The 17,365-nt window shown below is 47.4% G+C and overlaps 1 protein-coding gene across 2 annotated transcripts in view; it reads left to right on the top strand.

The window, feature by feature from the left end:
* Nucleotides 1-17,365, top strand: part of mre11a (MRE11 homolog A, double strand break repair nuclease) — a 92,029-nt gene that overhangs the window by 691 nt on the left and 73,973 nt on the right. The window contains exons 1-4 of one of the 2 annotated variants that reach the window (XM_038817968.1): nt 815-947; nt 7,643-7,703; nt 7,971-8,131; nt 14,487-14,574. In XM_038817968.1, the coding sequence (XP_038673896.1) occupies nt 943-947; nt 7,643-7,703; nt 7,971-8,131; nt 14,487-14,574 (315 nt within the window). In that variant the 5' untranslated portion in view covers nt 815-942. Of the gene's footprint in view, nt 1-814; nt 948-7,642; nt 7,704-7,970; nt 8,132-14,486; nt 14,575-17,365 lie in introns of those variants that run through there. The other variant, XM_038817967.1, reaches the window with a different exon arrangement.

Here is a 17,365-nt window from a genome sequence, read left to right as displayed (position 1 = left end):
TACCGACTTGTAGTTGGCATTGCCAGCACCAGCTCTAGGGGCACCTGTGAATCTTGTGGTTTGAATGGTATCATGACTATGGCTGCTGCTGAGCTGGGTAAAACTGCTCAGCTACTTTGCTAATCTCGTAACTGTAGGTTACTGATCAGATGTCATGAACCCAGGGAATGTTAAACAACTAATACAGTATGTTTGTAGTCTCAAATAGAAGCAAAATACTGCAGGTGCTGGAAATCTGAAATAAGAACAGAAAATGCTGGACAAACTCAGCAGGTCTGGCAGCATCTGTGGCGAGAGAAACACAGTTAATGTTTTGAGTCCATGTGGGTGGCATGTGGTGCAGTGGTTAGCACTGGGACTACGGCACTGAGGACTCGGGTTTGAATCCCTCCCTGGGTCACAGGATGTGGGGAGTTTGCACATTCTTCCCGTGTCTATGTGGGTTTCGCCCCCACAAGCCAAAGATGTGCAGGTTAGGTAGATTGGCCATGCTAAATTGCCCCTTAATGAGAAAAAAAATGTTTTGAGTCCATGTGACCATTCTGCACAAAGGTTAACGCTGATGCTGTTGAACCTGCTGAGTTTATCCAGCATTTTCTGATTTTATTTATGTTTGCCAACTGCCCTTGTACCCATGGGCCTCAGGATTCCAACAAGGGAGAGAAAGAGAAGAATTTGTGGGCTCGGGCTCATCTTGTACTTGTTTACTACATATCTAATTGTTGAAAGTAACAAAGGCACTTTATTAAGACAATTATGAGTGAAAAGATTCCTTTGATTTCCTTGAATTAATTGAGTGTTTGTAATATTACAGTGAAGATGAGGATACTTTTAAAATTTTGATTGCAACTGACATTCATCTTGGCTATTTGGAAAAAGATGCCATAAGAGGAAATGATACCCTTGTTACCTTTGATGAGATTTTAAGATGTGCGCAGGAGAATGAGGTAAGTCACCTGTAAAGGTGATGTTTCATAATAATACCAGGTATTCTTTTACTAGCCAAACATAATTGCACTTAAAACTCTGAATCAGAGATAAATACAATTACAACCCAGCCTGTTCCACCACACCTCCTTCGCTGCACTCATTAAGGGGCAATTTAGCATGGCCAATCTACAATTACATATCACTGTGATTTCCCTGTAACAGTTTGAAATCAAACTGAATAGTGCAATTTTAAAAAGGAACTGGGTGAATGTTTTACATTTATGTAGCATATAGGGGAAAATATCTCATGATTCACAGAGGTGTGACAGAATGGACATGGAATCATGGAAGGAGTGATTATGAGGAGTACAAATACAGTGAGTTGAAGCAGGCTGCTAGAAGCTGTAAAAATTAGGAGCATTGAAGACTTGAAGGATATAAAGTGAAGAATGTGAGGCACCTGCGAGCCAGTAAAAATAAAGTTGAAGTGTTGGGCAGAAATGACTAAGTTTGAATTAGCAGCAGAGTTTTTGGTGAGTTAGAAGTTAAGAAGGGTCAGCAAGGAGCAATAGAGGTGGTGATAAAGGCATAAATAACAATTTTAGCAGTGGAGATAGGCTGTTGTGGAGGTGGGCCATTTTACAGAAGATTAAGGGTGTTCCAATATTGCAAGATTTACAGTTCCCATTATAAATACGGACATGGACTTGTGGTGGCGGCTATGAGTTGATTCATCACACACAAGATGGCTCCCGCTTGGAGGCTGAGGTTTTGGCCCTTTCTACCCGGTTAACGGACGTTTTGGTGGGAAACAGGACAGAGAAATTGAAGCTGATTGGTTTCTCCTCTGATGTGGAATATCGGTGGGTTATAATACCGAGCTTACATCAAACAAAGCCCCTGCTCGATAGTTGAATGACCCTCGTGGTGCAGTAAAGGAGGTGTGGAACAGGCTGGGTTGTCGTCGCACTTCCTACTCCTGTTAAATGGAGTTATTCACAGGAGAGTTTAAGAAGCACCGGCAGGAAATACAGGAGGACCTGTCCAGGGTGATCAAAGCAAAAATAACTCCTCTTCGTGGGGCTTTGGAGAGGGTGGAGAAGAGAATGGAGTTGCAGAGCATGGTGACACAAGAGGCGGAGTGGGCGGTCTCTGATAACAGCGATTGGATCGTGTCACTGAATGCAGAGCCCACAAAGTGTTGAGGGCCAGAGTGGAGGACTAAGAAAATCGATCCAGGTGTCAAAAACCTAAGAATAGTTGAACTACCAGAGGGGGTCACCGACTACATGGCAAAGATGTCTGGGAAGCTGATCGAGGAGAAGACCCACCGGTTGCTGTGTCAGAGGCCGAGAGCTGGAGAACCGCCACAGGCAGTGATTGTCCGGCTGCATAAGTTCCAAAATGAGCGGATTTTGAGGTGGGCGAAATCCACACGAGACTAGCTGGGAAGGTCAGCTGATTCGTTTCTATCAGGACACTGGGGCCGAACTTGCTAAACGGGCTTCAACAAAGCCAAGACGGTGCTCTTTAGGATCGGGGTGCAATTCGGGATGCTGGACTTGAGAAAACTGTGGGTTACATTTAAGAACAAAGATAATTTCTTTAATACGCCGGAGGAAGTAAATGACTTTGTTCGGAAGAATGGTCTCGGGGAGGGGACTAATGTTGATAATGTACAATCTTGACGTGTTTCTCAATTTGAATATTTGGAGATGTTATGATTGCGTGTGTTGGTTTTTTCATTATGATCAATGTTGGGATTGTTCAGAGTCCTGCGTTTTTCTCTTGGTTTGTGTGTGTTCTTTATGCACTAGTTTGGGTGGGGGATTGGGGGAAGGGTAGGTTGGGCTATGAGGATGGGACTGTTTGTGTGGTTCTCCAAGGAGTGGGGGGTCGCCATGCTAGCAGGTCATGCGACTAAATGAAAGCAGCGTGGGGGCGGGGGCTGAAGCAGGGGCGGGCAGACAGGTTCCAGGGGGTAGGCGGGTTCAGGGCGGGAGGGGGGGAGAATGTAGTTATAGAATTTATAGAACAGTACAGCACAGAACAGGCCCTTCGGCCCTTGATGTTGTGCCGAGCAATGATCACCCTACTTAAACCCACGTAACCCGTATACCCGTAACCCAACAATCCCCCCCATTAACCTTACACTACGGGCAATTTAGCATGGCCAATCCACCTAACCTAGTTGAGAGGTGAAATGAAATGAAAATCGCTTATTGTCACAAGTAGACTTCAAATGAAGTTACTGTGAAAAGCCCCTAGTCGCCACATTCCGGCGCCTATTCGGGGAGGCTGTTACGGGAATCGATCCGTGCTGCTGGCTTGCCTTGGTCTGCTTTCAAAGCCAGCGATTTAGACCTGTGAGCTAAACAGCCCCTTGGTTGGTTGGATGGAGAGTTCGGAGGGAGGGAAGGGGAGTAAACTGGTAACGTGGGAAGGGGAGTAAGCTGGTAACGTGGGAAGGGGAGTAAGCTGGTAATGTGGGAAGGCGAGTAAGCTGGTAACGTGGGAAGGGGAGTAAGCTGGTAACGTGGGAAGGGGAGTAAGCTGGTAACGTGGGAAGGGGAGTAGGCTGGTAACGTGGGAAGGGGAGTAAGCTGGTAACGTGGGAAGGGGAGTAAGCTGGTAACGTGGGAAGGGGAGTAGGCTGGTAACGTGGGAAGGGGAGTAAGCTGGTAACGTGGGAAGGGGAGTAGGCTGGTAACGTGGGAAGGGGAGTAGGCTGGTAACGTGGGAAGGGGAGTAAGCTGGTAACGTGGGAAGGGGAGTAGGCTGGTAACGTGGGAAGGGGAGTAAGCTGGTAACGTGGGAAGGGGAGTAAGCTGGTAACGTGGGAAGGTGAGTAAGCTGGTAACCCATTTGTCGTTGTAGTTAGGTGGGGATGGAGGCGGTGGTCATTCTGGCTGGGCCTGACCTCGAGGGGAGCTTGGAGATTAGTTTAGTTAGTTGGGGATGGCTGATCTTAATAGGGGGGAGGGTTCAGAGACCCCCATTGAGGATGGTGATATGGAATATGAGGGGGCTGAATGGCCTGGTGAAAAGATCCGGGGTGTTTGCTCATTTGAAGAGCTTTAAGGTGGAATTTGTCTTCCTGCAGGAGACGCATTTGAGGTTGAAAGACCAGATGAGGGTAAGGAGGCGATGGATGGGGAAGGTGTACCACTCAGGGTGTGATTCAAAGTTGGTGATCCTGTTCATTAAGAGGGTGGCTTTTACAGTGGTTAGCCTAGTCCTGGACCCGGGTTTGTGGTGGGGGGGGGGCGTTGTGGTACGGTACATGATGGTGAGTGGGGTGCTGGCAGGGACCCAGTAATCTTAGTGAACATTTATGCACCTAATTGGGACGACATGGAGTTTATAAAGAAGGTGTTGGCAGCTAGCCCGGACCTTGACTCTGATCATGGGGGTTGATTTTGACTGCGTTTTGGACCCAACGATGGATAGGTTGAGCCCAAAGTCGTTAGTAAAGTTGGGATTGGCAAAGGAAGTAGAGGTATTTGTTGAACAGATGGGCGGGGTAGATCAGTGGAGGTTTAAGCATCTGGGAGAGAGGTGGATTGGCCATGCTAAATTGCTCCTTAATTGAAAAGAGAATTGAGAACGCTAAATTTATTAAAAGAAAGAATGGGGAGGCTTGCACCCCAGTTTCTGGGAGTGCTGAAGGCGGTGGTCAGAGGGGAGGTAATTTCATATAAGACTCACAATGATAAGTTAGGGGGGTGGAAAGGCAAAGGTTGGTTGGTGCAAACTTGGAAGTGGATCAACGGTATTCCGCAACCCTGATGAAAGAGGTGTCAGTGGAGAGAAAGGTTACAGGTGGATTTCGATCTGGTATCGATTGGAAAGGTTGTGAGTCAACTGTGCCGTTCGCAGGGGTGCTCCATGAGTAAAGGCCAGCCGTCTGTTAGCGCACCAGTTGAGTCAAAAGGTGACTATGCAAGAAATGGCTCTGACGAGGGGGGTGGGGGTGAGGGGGCGTGCTGAGGGCTCTGGATACGATCAATGGAGCATTTGAGGCATTTTATCAGGGGTTGTACAGGTTCGAACCCCTGCCAGAGGATTCCGAGATTGAGCGTTTATTGGATGGGTTAGACTCCCTGGTGGTGGAGAGGTTGCAGGTGCCATGAGGACTGCAGGAGGTAATGGAGTGCATTAGATCTATGTAATTGAGGAAGGCACCGAGGCCCGATGGCTTCCTGGTGGAATTTTATAAACCATTTGCAGTTTTACTTGTACCACAAATGTATTGGGGATGTATAATGATGCATTGGCGCGGGGAGGGGAGATTACCAGCCATGCTGTCGCAAGCGTCCCTTTCCCTAAACCGAAAGAAGGATAAGGACCTGGTGGAATGTGCATCTTGTCGGCCCTTCTTTCTGTTGAACACAGGTGTGAAGGTATTAGCAAAGGTCTTGGTGAGCTGTATGGAGGGTTGCCTTCCGGGGGTGATCTCCGAGGATTAGACTGGCTCTGTTAAAGGGCGACAGCTGTCGAGTAATTTTAGGTGGCTTTTGAATGTGGGCATGACCACGTCTATGAGGAGGGGCTATAAGTAATTATCTTATGGCTTTCGATCGGGTGGAATGGAAGTACCGTTTCACAATCCTGGGGCAGTTCAGGCCAACTGTTAACTCCTAGGCGAGTTTGTTATGCACCTCCCCCAAGGCGAGTGTAAGGTGAGCTCTGGATACTTGTCATTTATTAGGGGCATGAGACAGGGATGCCTGCTGTTATTTATATTAACTATTGAACTCCTGGCCATCACACTCAGGTCATCGAAGAAATGGATAGGCATTGAAAAGGGGGGGGGGGAGCGGTAGAGAACACAGGATGCCCCTTTATGCAGATGATTTGTTACTGTAAACTCAAGATCCCTCTGATCCTTGGTGCTTCCCAGGGTCCTGCCGTTTATCATGTATTCCTTTGCCTTGTTTGTCTTGCCCAAGTGCATCACCTCACACTTATCTGGTTTGAGTTCCGTTTTCAACTGATCAGCCTGTCTATATCCTCCTGTAAATGAAGGTTATCCTCCTGACTATTTACCACCTTACCAATTTTCTTATTGTCCGCAGCTAATTGGGGGGGGGGTTGTTTTGGGGGTAAAATTAGTTAATTTGTAAAGATATAAAATGACAAACTGTCTGTAATATGGTTGTGAATATATTTTATGATCGTGGAAAACTTTGTAGTGTTTGGAATGAAAATATAAAAAAAAAATGCAGACTTGGAAATTTATACCAAAAATATTGATAGGATATGTATCCAGATTTAATATAGCTGAGAGCTGTATATCATAAAGTTTAATGGAAATGAAGTTCTATTTAATATATAAGGTAAGTTGATTTTTGACTAAGGTTATGGAACTGGATTCTCTGCACCCCGATGGCGAAATCGCAGCTGGCGCCGGGGCGGAGAATCCATTTTCCCTGCATGGAATCGGGATCGGCACCAGTTCCCCGATTTTCCGGGCCCCGAAAAGCAAGAGCACGCCGCGCTGTGTATCCCCTACCTGCGGCCATTGCTGGAGGCCCGACCCGCCATTCCCCGCCCCTGACCGGCCGAAGGCCCGACGGCATGGATCTAACATGGTCCTGCCGGTCGGCACGCTCACGTGGCGGCTGCAGACTCAGTCCGCGGCCACCATGGTCGGGGGCGGGCCGATCAGAGGGCAGGGGGGCATTATACGCCACCGGGCTATTTCTGGGCAGGCGATCCGGGTCGGGCGCGCAGCCGATCGGGGGCGCTATTTGGAAGGTCCAGCTCCGCGGTCTGAGTCCTCCATAGAGCACGGCGCAGCCGCTAGAGGCCGCCGCCGTGTGCATGCGAGGTCTCTGACCCGCAAGTGCGCGGGCCCGTATCTGCAACTAAAGCTGCGAGGTTCCCGACGGGTCCCTGCTAGCCCCCTGCAGGGCTATGGATATGTGGCCCTTTACTGGCGTGAAAGGCCACAGTTTTTACGACAGCGTGGGGACATAGTACCAAAAACGGAGGATCTAGCCCATGGTCAGCCCTCTTGATCATCGCATTTTGGCTTGCCGTATGTTTTCTGCATTTTGTTTTTTTAAAATACATTTTGAAGTACCCAATTTGTTGTTTTTCCAATTAAGGGGCAATTTAGTGTGGCCAATCCACCTATCCTGCACATCTTTGAGTTGTGGGGGTGAGACCCATACAAACATAGGTATAGAATGTCCAAACTCCACACGGACAGTGACCCAGGGCTGGGATCGAACCTGGGTCCTCGGCGTCGTGAGGCAGCAGTGCTAACCACTGCACCACCGTGCCTCCCCAATTTTCTTCATTTTGTAAAGCACTTCGAGACCGTTTACTGTTTTGAAGATGTTATATAAATGTATGCTGTTAAATACCAATGACCTTGATCACTGATCTGTGAATAAAAACTGTGTTGTTTTTGTTGCAATTCTTTTCATAGTTTATCATGCTGTATCGAAGATAGATGACTCACACTTGAGAATTGTTTTATAATTTGAACGATTAGACTATTGACATGATCCTCTGTTGGCCCTACTACTCCTGGTTGTGCTGTACCCATGTGAATCCTATGATAGTTTAGGTTTACTCTGAAACAATGCAAGTATCTTTTTAAATGACCAATTGCTTAAGTATAATAAACTTGGGGAAGAAATGTCAGAGTTGAATTACTGTAACTAAAATCTAGTTTGTTTTCTTTGTTCGCCATCTGAAGGAATAGTTGGTTTGGCTTTGCCAGTGCGGCTCTGCAGTTGGCTGCTCCAGTGCAGTGTAGGGTAGGTACATTTAGTCTGAAGATCCCTCTCGCTAGGAAGCTATATAGTTCTGCTTTGCTGCTGGAACGAGAATTCTCATGATCCTATCATACTTTTGGGAGTATGTGCAAAACTGCTCAGTCAATTGTTCCGTTATGTTGGTTAATTAACCTAAAGTTTAGTCTAGGTCATCCTTAATCATAGCTAAAGTAACATTTATTTTTACTTTGTGTATCAGCCAAAATTCAGAAATAAATTTATTCTGCTTTATCTCTGCCCACCTCTTAGGTTGATTTTATTCTGCTGGGAGGCGATCTCTTTCATGACAACAAACCCTCCCGTAAGACATTACATACCTGTATGGAGTTATTGAGAAAATACTGCATGGGGGATAATCCAATACAGTTTGAAATTTTAAGTGACCAGTCGGTTAATTTTGGTTTTAGCAAGTAAGTACTTTTTATATACATTTGTGGGTATTATTTATTTACCTCTGTTTTCCTGTTGTTTAAGGTAATTGTATTAAAATTCTTGCTAATGATTGATTTCAGAGAATCTTTTCTGAGTCCACAAGATTTGGAAATCTAAATGTTCTTGCCATTTATTCAGTTTTTTGACTTCTGCATTTTTATTTCATGACCGATTTTAGTTGAAAACTGTAGTGGATCGTTTGGGTAGCATTAAATTCAAGATAACTCCTGAACAATGAAAACCACCTTTGTACATGGGTTTTGTTAACATAGCAAAATCATACAAACAGCTAAATAGATGTTGGTACAGAAAAGGCATGGTATACAAAATTGGTTATGCTTTGTAGCACAACACTTCTGTATATTTTTAGCCTTTGTCTATCAATCAAGTGTTCATATGCTGAACTTGGCATCTGGATGGTTGAACATTGTGGTAGAAATTTTGCCTTTCTGAATATTTTCTATTCCATTTTGATATATATGAGGTCTTGCTCTATTTTGCTGTCTTTTTAAAAAATATTTTTATTAAGCTTTTGTCATTTTAATCAAGAATTCAGACAACGACAGTGAACGTAATAAAAGAAAACAATAAGCTAATCTCCCAACTCCCCCCACCCTCACGCCCAATGTGCTCCCTCCCCACCTATCCTCCTTTAACAGCGAACCGTGACCAATTCCTTGAAATACAATATAATGGCTCCCATCTCTGGTAGAACCCTTCAGTTGACCCCCTTACGGTGTATTTGACCTTCTTGAGGTGTAAAAACTCCATTAAATCCTCGAGCCAGGGCTGCTCGTGGTGCAGTGGTTAGCACTGCTGCCTCGCAGTACCGAGGACCCTGGTTCGATCCTGGCCCTGGGTCACTGACCGTGTAAGTTTGCACATTCTCCTCATATATGTGTGGGTCTCATCCGCACAATTCAAAAAGATGTGCAGTGTGAGGCAGCATGGTGACCCAGTGGTTAGTACTGCTGCCTCACGGCGCCGAGTTCCAGATTCGATCCCGGCTCTGGGTCACTGTCCGTGTGGAGTTTACACATTCTCCCCGTGTTTGCGTGAGTTTCGCCCCCACAACCCAAAGATCGCAAAGACCCAAAGATGCAGGGTTGGTGGATTGGCCATGCTAAATTTCCCCTTAATTGGAAAAAAACAATTTTCAGTCCCCTAGCCACGCTGAGGCACTAGGTGGCATTGCTAGCCTCCAAATCAACAGGACTCTCCTCCGAGCAACCATTGAGGCGAAGGCAAGGATAGCTGTCTGCAGCCCCGGCACATCTGAGACCCCAAATATAGCAGCGAAAGGACAGGGCTCAATGTTCAGGCTCACCGACATGGTGCTGCAAAAGGAGACCCAAAATCCCACAAACTTGAGACAGGACCAGAACCTGTACGTGTGATTAGCGGGCCCCCTTGTGCTCGTACCTATCCTCAACCCCCACAAATAAACAAATCTTTCTGGCCTTGGTGAGGTGCGTCCTAAACACTACCTTGAGCGGAATCAGCCTCGGCCTCGCGCATGATGACGTGGCGTTCACCCTGTGGAGGGCGTCACTCCACACCTCCTCTAATGTAGGCTCCAGCTCCTCCTCCAACTTGGTCATAACATAGAACATAGAACAGTACAGCACAGAACAGGCCCTTCGGCCCTCAATGTTGTGCCGAGCCATGATCACCCTACTCAAACCCACGTATCCACCCTATACCCGTAACCCAACAACCCCCCCCCCTTAACCTTACTTTTATTAGGACACTACGGGCAATTTAGCATGGCCAATCCACCTGACCTGCAGATCTTTGGACTGTGGGAGGAAACCGGAGCACCCGGAGGAAACCCACGCACACAGGGGGAGGACGTGCAGACTCCACACAGACAGTGACCCAGCCGGGAATCGAACCTGGGACCCTGGAGCTGTGAAGCATTTATGCTAACCACCATGCTACCCTGCTCCACCTGCATTCCACCGAGCCTGGATCTCCCCCAAAATCTGCCTGTATATGCCGGATGTACTACCCTCTTCCGACCCCGAACAGGAAGGATTCTCTCCAGCAAAGATAATGGCTCTGATAACAAGAATGCCAGAAATATCCATTTGACAAAATTTTGTACCTGAAGGTACCCAAGTGAGTCCGTGCCCAAGAGCCCGAATTTCTCTTTCAATTCTTCGAGGCTGGCAAACTGCCCTCCAGGAATAAATCGCTCACCCTCTCCAGCCCCTTCAGCACCCCAAATGTTGCATTCAATCTTGCCGGCTCAAACAATTGGTTAACACAAATGGGGACCAGCCTTGACACTGACCTCAGCTTGAAATGCTGATGGAGTTACCTCCAAATGGAGACAATATCTGGGTTTGATCACTACTTTGCTGGAGCAAATGGCAGCAATGTCATCAGCAGTGTCCCTAAACTGGACCCTCTGCACGACCAGACTCCATCCGCACCCAGGTAGACCCCGGGTCTCCACACCACCCCAACACCTTCTCTGCGCTAGTAGCCCAGAAATAAAATATCAGATTTGACCGAGCAAGATAGTGCCCCGACTGTCCATCCCTCTATAGACACCCTTCGAATCTTCAGAGTTTTCCCTGAGCGTATGAAGCCTCAGCCCCCGGAAAAAAGACTTGGGTAGAAATACTAGAAGTCATTGAAATATCTATTTTGCTTTTGATTTTCTCATCTCTCTTGCCATTAATTTGTCCCTAATGTGCACAACGAACAACTAATTTATATTTTTCATAGGGCATTAAGTAACAAAAAGTAATGCTTAACAAAGTTTTTTTTTTTCTTTTTAATTTTTCCAATTAAGGCGCAATTTAGCATTGCCAATGCACCTACCCTGCACATCTTTGGTTTGTGGAGGTGAGACCCATGTAGACACGGGGAGAGTGTGCAAACTCCACACAGACGGGGCCAAGATTGAACCCGGGTCCTTGGCACCATGAGGCAGCAATGCCGTCCAAATACTTAACAAAGTTACGCAGTGACTTTACTGACTTCCTGCGGATCTTGCCTCCCAATTCGTACTTGGACGCATCAATAACGCGGGCTGATTCCTTTCTGTCTTGTTCTCCTATTCACAACTGGCATGCTGTCTCTCTTCTCTGCAAACTTTTCATCTTCCCACTATTGCTGCTGACAGCTGGTACTTATTAGCCCTTCCTGACACACAGCTTATCCTCCTGATCAGTGGTGTTCTTGAACTCTGTTGTGGGCAGTGTATGCGCAGTCTCTGATTGGTTTAAGTGGTTATGTTCAATCTCTGATTGGTTTCTTAAGAGTGATGGTGATTTACAGATCTTACTTCCTATTACCTCGTGGCTGATTCTATAAGGGCGGCACGGTAGCACAGAGGGTGGCATGGTAGTACAGTGGTTAGCACTGTTGCTTCATAGCTCCAGGGTCCCAGATTCGATTCCCAGCTTGGGTCATTGTGTGGAGTCAGCACGTTCTCTCTGTGTCTGCATAAGTTTCCTGCGGATGCTCCAGTTTCTTCCCACAATCCAAAGATGCGCAAGGTTAGGTGGATTGGCCACGCTGAATTGTCCTTGGTGTCCACTAAGGTTCGGTGAGGTTGCTGGGTTACGGGATAGGGTGAAGGTATGTGCTTAAGTGGAGTGCTCTTTCCAAGGGCCGGTGCAGGCTCAATGGGCCGAATGGCCACCTTCTGCACTGTAAATTCTATGAAGATGTCAGTTATCTTTCGGACAGTCCCTGTCATTATAGCTTTTTCTGTACTTTCATTACATTTTTTGGCTTTCTGCTAATATAATGGGCCGCCTTATAATTATTTCTTAATCTGCTTATTTGAGAGAAGAGAGGTAGATGGTGACAAGTTCTGATGATTAACTTCTGGGTTCATCATCCCAAATGCTTAATTGATATATGGGTATCAATATTGGATATCCTGTAGGATTTCCTGAGGAGTTCCTCAGGGTAGTGTCCTAGGCTGAACCATCTTCAGTTGCTTCATCAATTATCTTCCTCCATCAAGGGCAGAAGTGGGGATGTTTACGGATGGCTGCACAATGTTCAGCACCATTCACGACTCTTCAGATACTGAAGCAGTCCATACCCAAATGTAGCAAGACCAGGACAATGTCCAGGCTTGGGCTGACATTCGTGCCACACCAGTGCCAGGAAATGGCTATCTACTACAAGAGAGGCTCTAACCATTGCCCCTTGACATTCTTTGGCATTACCATTGCTGAATCGTCCACAATCAACATCCTGGGGTAACCATTGACCAGAAACTGAACTGTACTAGCCGTATAAATACTATGGCCAACTGCGCGGTCAAAGACGAGGAATCATGTGGCGAATAACGCATCTCTTGACACCACCCCACGACCACCCAGGACAGAGGAACCGCTTGATTGCTCCCCTTACACAAACATTCAATCCTTCCACCACTGAAAGGGAGCAGCCATGTGCACCATCTACAAGATGCACTGCACAGTAACTTCATTGCAGTGTTAATGTAAGCCTACTTGTGACAATAATAAAGATTAATATAAAGGAATTCACCAAGGTTCCTTGGGCAGCACCTTCCAAATCCATGGTCCCTACCAGATCAAGAGCTGCAGACACGTGGAAACACGACTGCAGACACGTGGAAACACGACTGCAGACACGTGGAAACACGACTGCATGAGGTTCCTCTCCAAGTCACTCAACATCCTTATTGGAAACATATTGCCTTGCCTTCACTGTCGCTGGGGTCAAAATCCTGGAACTGTCTCCCGAACAGTGGCTGTACGTACTCCTTGGGGACTGCCACTGTTCAAGAAGGCAGCTCATCACCACCTTCTGAAGAGCAACTAGGGATGAACAATAAATGTTGGCCCACATACCGTATATTCATTAAAAAAAAATCTCACTAAGGCATGGTGCTTATCAGTCATTTTGCTGAAAGTGTTACGTACAGCGACCGGAGAATCGGCGCGCGCACGCAGTCGACGCGGAGCCAGTCTGGGGCCATTGAAAGAGGCCCCCGTGTTGATTCTCCACGGTCGACCAGCCGAGTTTCCGCCGGCGTGGTTCACGTATGGTTCCACCCGATGGCAGCTCGGCGTTGCGGCGGCTGTCCTGGTGGGGAAGGGGGATCAGTCTCCGGGGGTGGGGGGGGGGGCCTCCACAACGGCCAGGCCCGCGATCGGGGGCCACCGATTGGCGGGCAGGATACGGAGGGGCCTTACCTTCTTCCGCACCGGCCCGCTGTGTGGCTCCGCCATGTTGCGCAGCGCAGAAGCGGCAAGCAGTGCAGGGCCGCGTACGGCAGCGCAGAGCACTCCGGCGCCATGCTGGTGGCCCGCTGTTAGCTACAGAATTGCTGGGCCAAGAGGCCCGTTTACGTCAACACTTAGCTGGGTTTTTAGAGAATTCCGGCCAGTATTTTTGCATTCTAGAACTGGGTCACGTGATTTCTGGTTTCAATCTAGCCTTATCGTAGCCACTGTCTTGAGAGCTGTTGAGAGTCGTAGACATTTTATCTCCGTAAAGCAGCTTGTGTCCTTGCAAATGCAATATAGTAACTGCTGTAGTCCAGTGCCTTGAGCAAAAGTGGTTCTGTTCAAATATATATTTAACGGGATAAAAACAGAGTTCTGTTTTGGGTGTGTTTAGCAGGGTGTTTCTCAGCGCCTGCCAGAGGTGGTGCGAGCGCCACAAGCCTCTCACGAGATTTAACAAACTTGTCGCGTCACAGAGTCAGGCGCAACACGGCCATTCGATATGTCCAGCCGATGACATAAATTAATATTCTATATAACAGTGGGCAGTATAGTTATATAACTATATAACAGTATACAGTGGGCAGCATGGTAGCCTTGTGGTTAGCACAATTGCTTCACAGCTCCAGGGTCCCAGGTTCGATTCCGGCTTGGGTCACTGTCTGTGCGGAGTCTGCACATCCTCCCCGTGTGTGCGTGGGTTTCCTCCGGGTACTCCGGTTTCCTCCCACAGTCCAAAGATGTGCAGGTTAGGTGGATTGGCCATGATAAATTGTCCTTAGTGTCCAAAATTGCCCTTAGTACTGGGTTACGGGGATAGGGTGGAGGTGTTGACCTTGGGTAGGGTGCTCTTTCCAAGAGCCGGTGCAGACTCGATGGGCCGAATGACCTCCTTCTGCACTGTAAATTCTATGATAATCTATGATAACACAGCTTCATAATACAGCAAAGGAACAGTGATCAGCCGGAATAGTGTGTGGCTTGGAGGGGAACCTGCAGGTGGTGTTCCTAAGTCCTTTCAGTTGTTAGTGCTTGCAAGTTTGGCTTTTTAACCAAAAACTGAAACTTGGCTTACTCATGGCTATTTGCTACCTTCATTGTTTTTCAGATTTCCTTGGGTAAACTATCAGGACGGAAATTTAAATGTTTCAATTCCTGTTTTCAGTGTTCATGGCAACCATGATGACCCTACAGGGGTAAGATTGCTTCCAGTTACTTTACAAAATGAAATCATAGAATCATAATTGCACACGCGGCCATTTGGTCCCTCGAGCCCATGTCAGTCATTTGTACATCAAGACGTAATTTTGGGTGCGAACAGCGGGGTGTTTGTGGTGTTTTTCTGGGCCTCTGCGGGGAATGCCTCACCATGGATACCCCACCTCTTAACGACACTCCGTTGCACGGGCAACCTGGCACCATGGCTCTAAGCCTGGCATCTGGCAGTGCCACCTGGGCACCCAGGCAGTGTACCCAAGTTGCCCTGGTAGTCCATGTACCTATTGTATTAAATTTGATATATGTAATATGCTTTTTATTAAAAACTTGTATTTGCAAGACCCCTTTGTTCTGATGGGGCAGCCAGTAACAGGGGCAATGAACTACTTCATTCCATGAGCTGTGAACCGCCATTCGGAAGCATTTCAGGGAATCCTAGCCTGGTTACAGCACAGAGGAGATAATTTGCCCTGCTGAGTCCATGCTGGCTCTTCAAGAGCAAATTAACTAAGTTCACTTCTTGACCTTCTCTGCATAACTACAATTTTTGTTTACCTTTTGGTGCTTATCCAATCTCTTTTGAAACCCATAAATTAATCTGCCTCCATCATCCTTTTGGGCAGTGCATTCTGGATCAAAACCATTGTGCCGAATAAGGTCGACATTCACTTTTTTGATTACTATTCTAAATTTATGATCTCTGGTTACAATTAGAAAGAGTCATAGAATCCCTAGTGTAGAAGGAGGCCATTGGCCCATCGAGTCTATGCCGACACTCTGAAAGAGCACCCTAGCTAGACCCACTCCCCCACCTTATCCCTTAACCCCATAATCCCACCCAACATTTTGGACGCTAAGGAACAAGTTAGCATGACCAATCCACCTAACCTGCACAGCTTTGGACTGTGGGAGGAAATCAGAGCGCCTGGAGGAAAACCACGCAGACAAGGGATAACGTACAAACAAAAATTATGAGGGGCATGGGTAGAGTGGATGGGCAGGCACTCTTTCCCAGGGTGGAGGGGTCAGTCATCAGGGGGCATATGTTTAAGGTCCGTGGGCAAGGTTTAGAGGAGATGTGCAAAGCAGGTGTTTTACGCAGAGGGTGGTGAGTGCCTGAAATGCGTTGCCAGGGGAGGTTGTGGAACCAGAATCATTTACGGCGTTCAAAAGACATTGTGACAGGACAGCACGGTGGTGCAGTGGGTAGCGCCGAGGTCCCAGGTTCGACCCTGACTCTGGGTCACTGTCTGTGTGAAGTTTGCCCATTCTCCCCATGTTTGCGTGGGTTTTGCTCCCACAACCCAAAGATGTGCAGGGTAGGTGGATTGACCACGCTAAATTGCTCCTTAATTGGAAAAATGAATTGGGTAGTCGTAAATGTATTTAAGAAAAGGCATCTTGACAAATAGATGGATAGGATGGGTATAGAGGGATACGGCACAAGGAAGCGCTGAGGGTTTTGGCCAAGATTGGTATCATGACCGGTACAGGCTTGGAGAGGCGAAGGCCTGTTCCTGTGCTGTATTGTTCTTTGTTCCACGCAAACAGTCATCCGAGGCCGGATTTGAAACTGGGTTCCTGATGCTGTGAGGCAGCATTGCTAACCACTGTGCCACCGTGCCGCCCCATGTTCTACAAGTTCTATAACTGAACTGTTTTGAAAGAAATTGCGAGTCTGTCCATGGACAGATCTAACCTGACTGTATTGAGAGCAACTGCTTCTCTGGACCCTTCCCAATCTAAAATGAAACATTTTAAACTGCAGAAACTGCTTCAGCCCCTGGCTTCTCCCATTAACTGCAGCATCTTACTAAAACTAAACACAATAAGCGTGATTTGACCCCAAAAAAAACAGAGTCCCGGTTTAGGCGCATATAATGGGATGTCTGCAGAACCGAGAACAACCCCGCATCAAACGGGATTCTTTCCTTTGGCCTTGGTCGGGAATGCCCCGCCGAAGCCGCACTTATCTCATTTTTAAATGCTGGCCTGTTCTCTTGATCCTCCTCAGACACCATACTGTTGCTTCTGGATTCTCCCACTGCCCCAACCTACCTCTTAGGGGGTCCTCGAGGCTCTCCTCATCCCACCTCTTAATGGCATGATCCCCGGCATGGGCAACTGGACACCTTTGCTGTCAATGTGCCTGGGTGGCCCTGCTGAGGTGCCAGGATGCCAGCGGGAGTGCCAGCATACCACGCTGCCCATTGCCTGACCACTCTGGGGTCACCGAAGACATGGTAGACCCCCAGGTGCCATTACCCCTGGGCCACGTTTGTGCTAAGTAGCGCCATGGTGTGGTCTCCCAGGCGCGGGTGTTTGTGAGCTTTAACGGCCTTGTCACGTCACCAAGTCGGGTGCGACGAGGCCATTCGGTTGTACCCAATGTCTCTGATTATCCATTCCTCAGGGACTCCTCTTAACATAAATAAAAGTTCATTAGCCCAAACTTTTATGATGCTTTAATTGCACATCTGTCTCTAAAAAGCCGTGCTATCCTCCAAACTAAGGTTTTAAAAACGTGACCGCAGCAATCACAAACGTGACCGCAGCAATCACAAACGTGACCGCAGCAATCACAAACATGACCGCAGCAATCACAAACGTGACCGCAGTAACCACATACTAACCCAAGCTCTTAACCCTTACTGCACCAAATACATATCATTCAATATACCTGAAATTCCTACATTCATTGCACTCTTATTTGTGTGTCTTTCTCTGTCTCTGTGTGTCTATCTATCTCTGTCTGTCTATCTGTCTCTC

The sequence above is a fragment of the Scyliorhinus canicula genome, chromosome 14, assembly GCF_902713615.1.
Source record: "Scyliorhinus canicula chromosome 14, sScyCan1.1, whole genome shotgun sequence".
NCBI classification, from domain to species: domain Eukaryota; kingdom Metazoa; phylum Chordata; class Chondrichthyes; order Carcharhiniformes; family Scyliorhinidae; genus Scyliorhinus; species Scyliorhinus canicula.
This window is presented reverse-complemented; position numbering and strand designations above follow the sequence as displayed.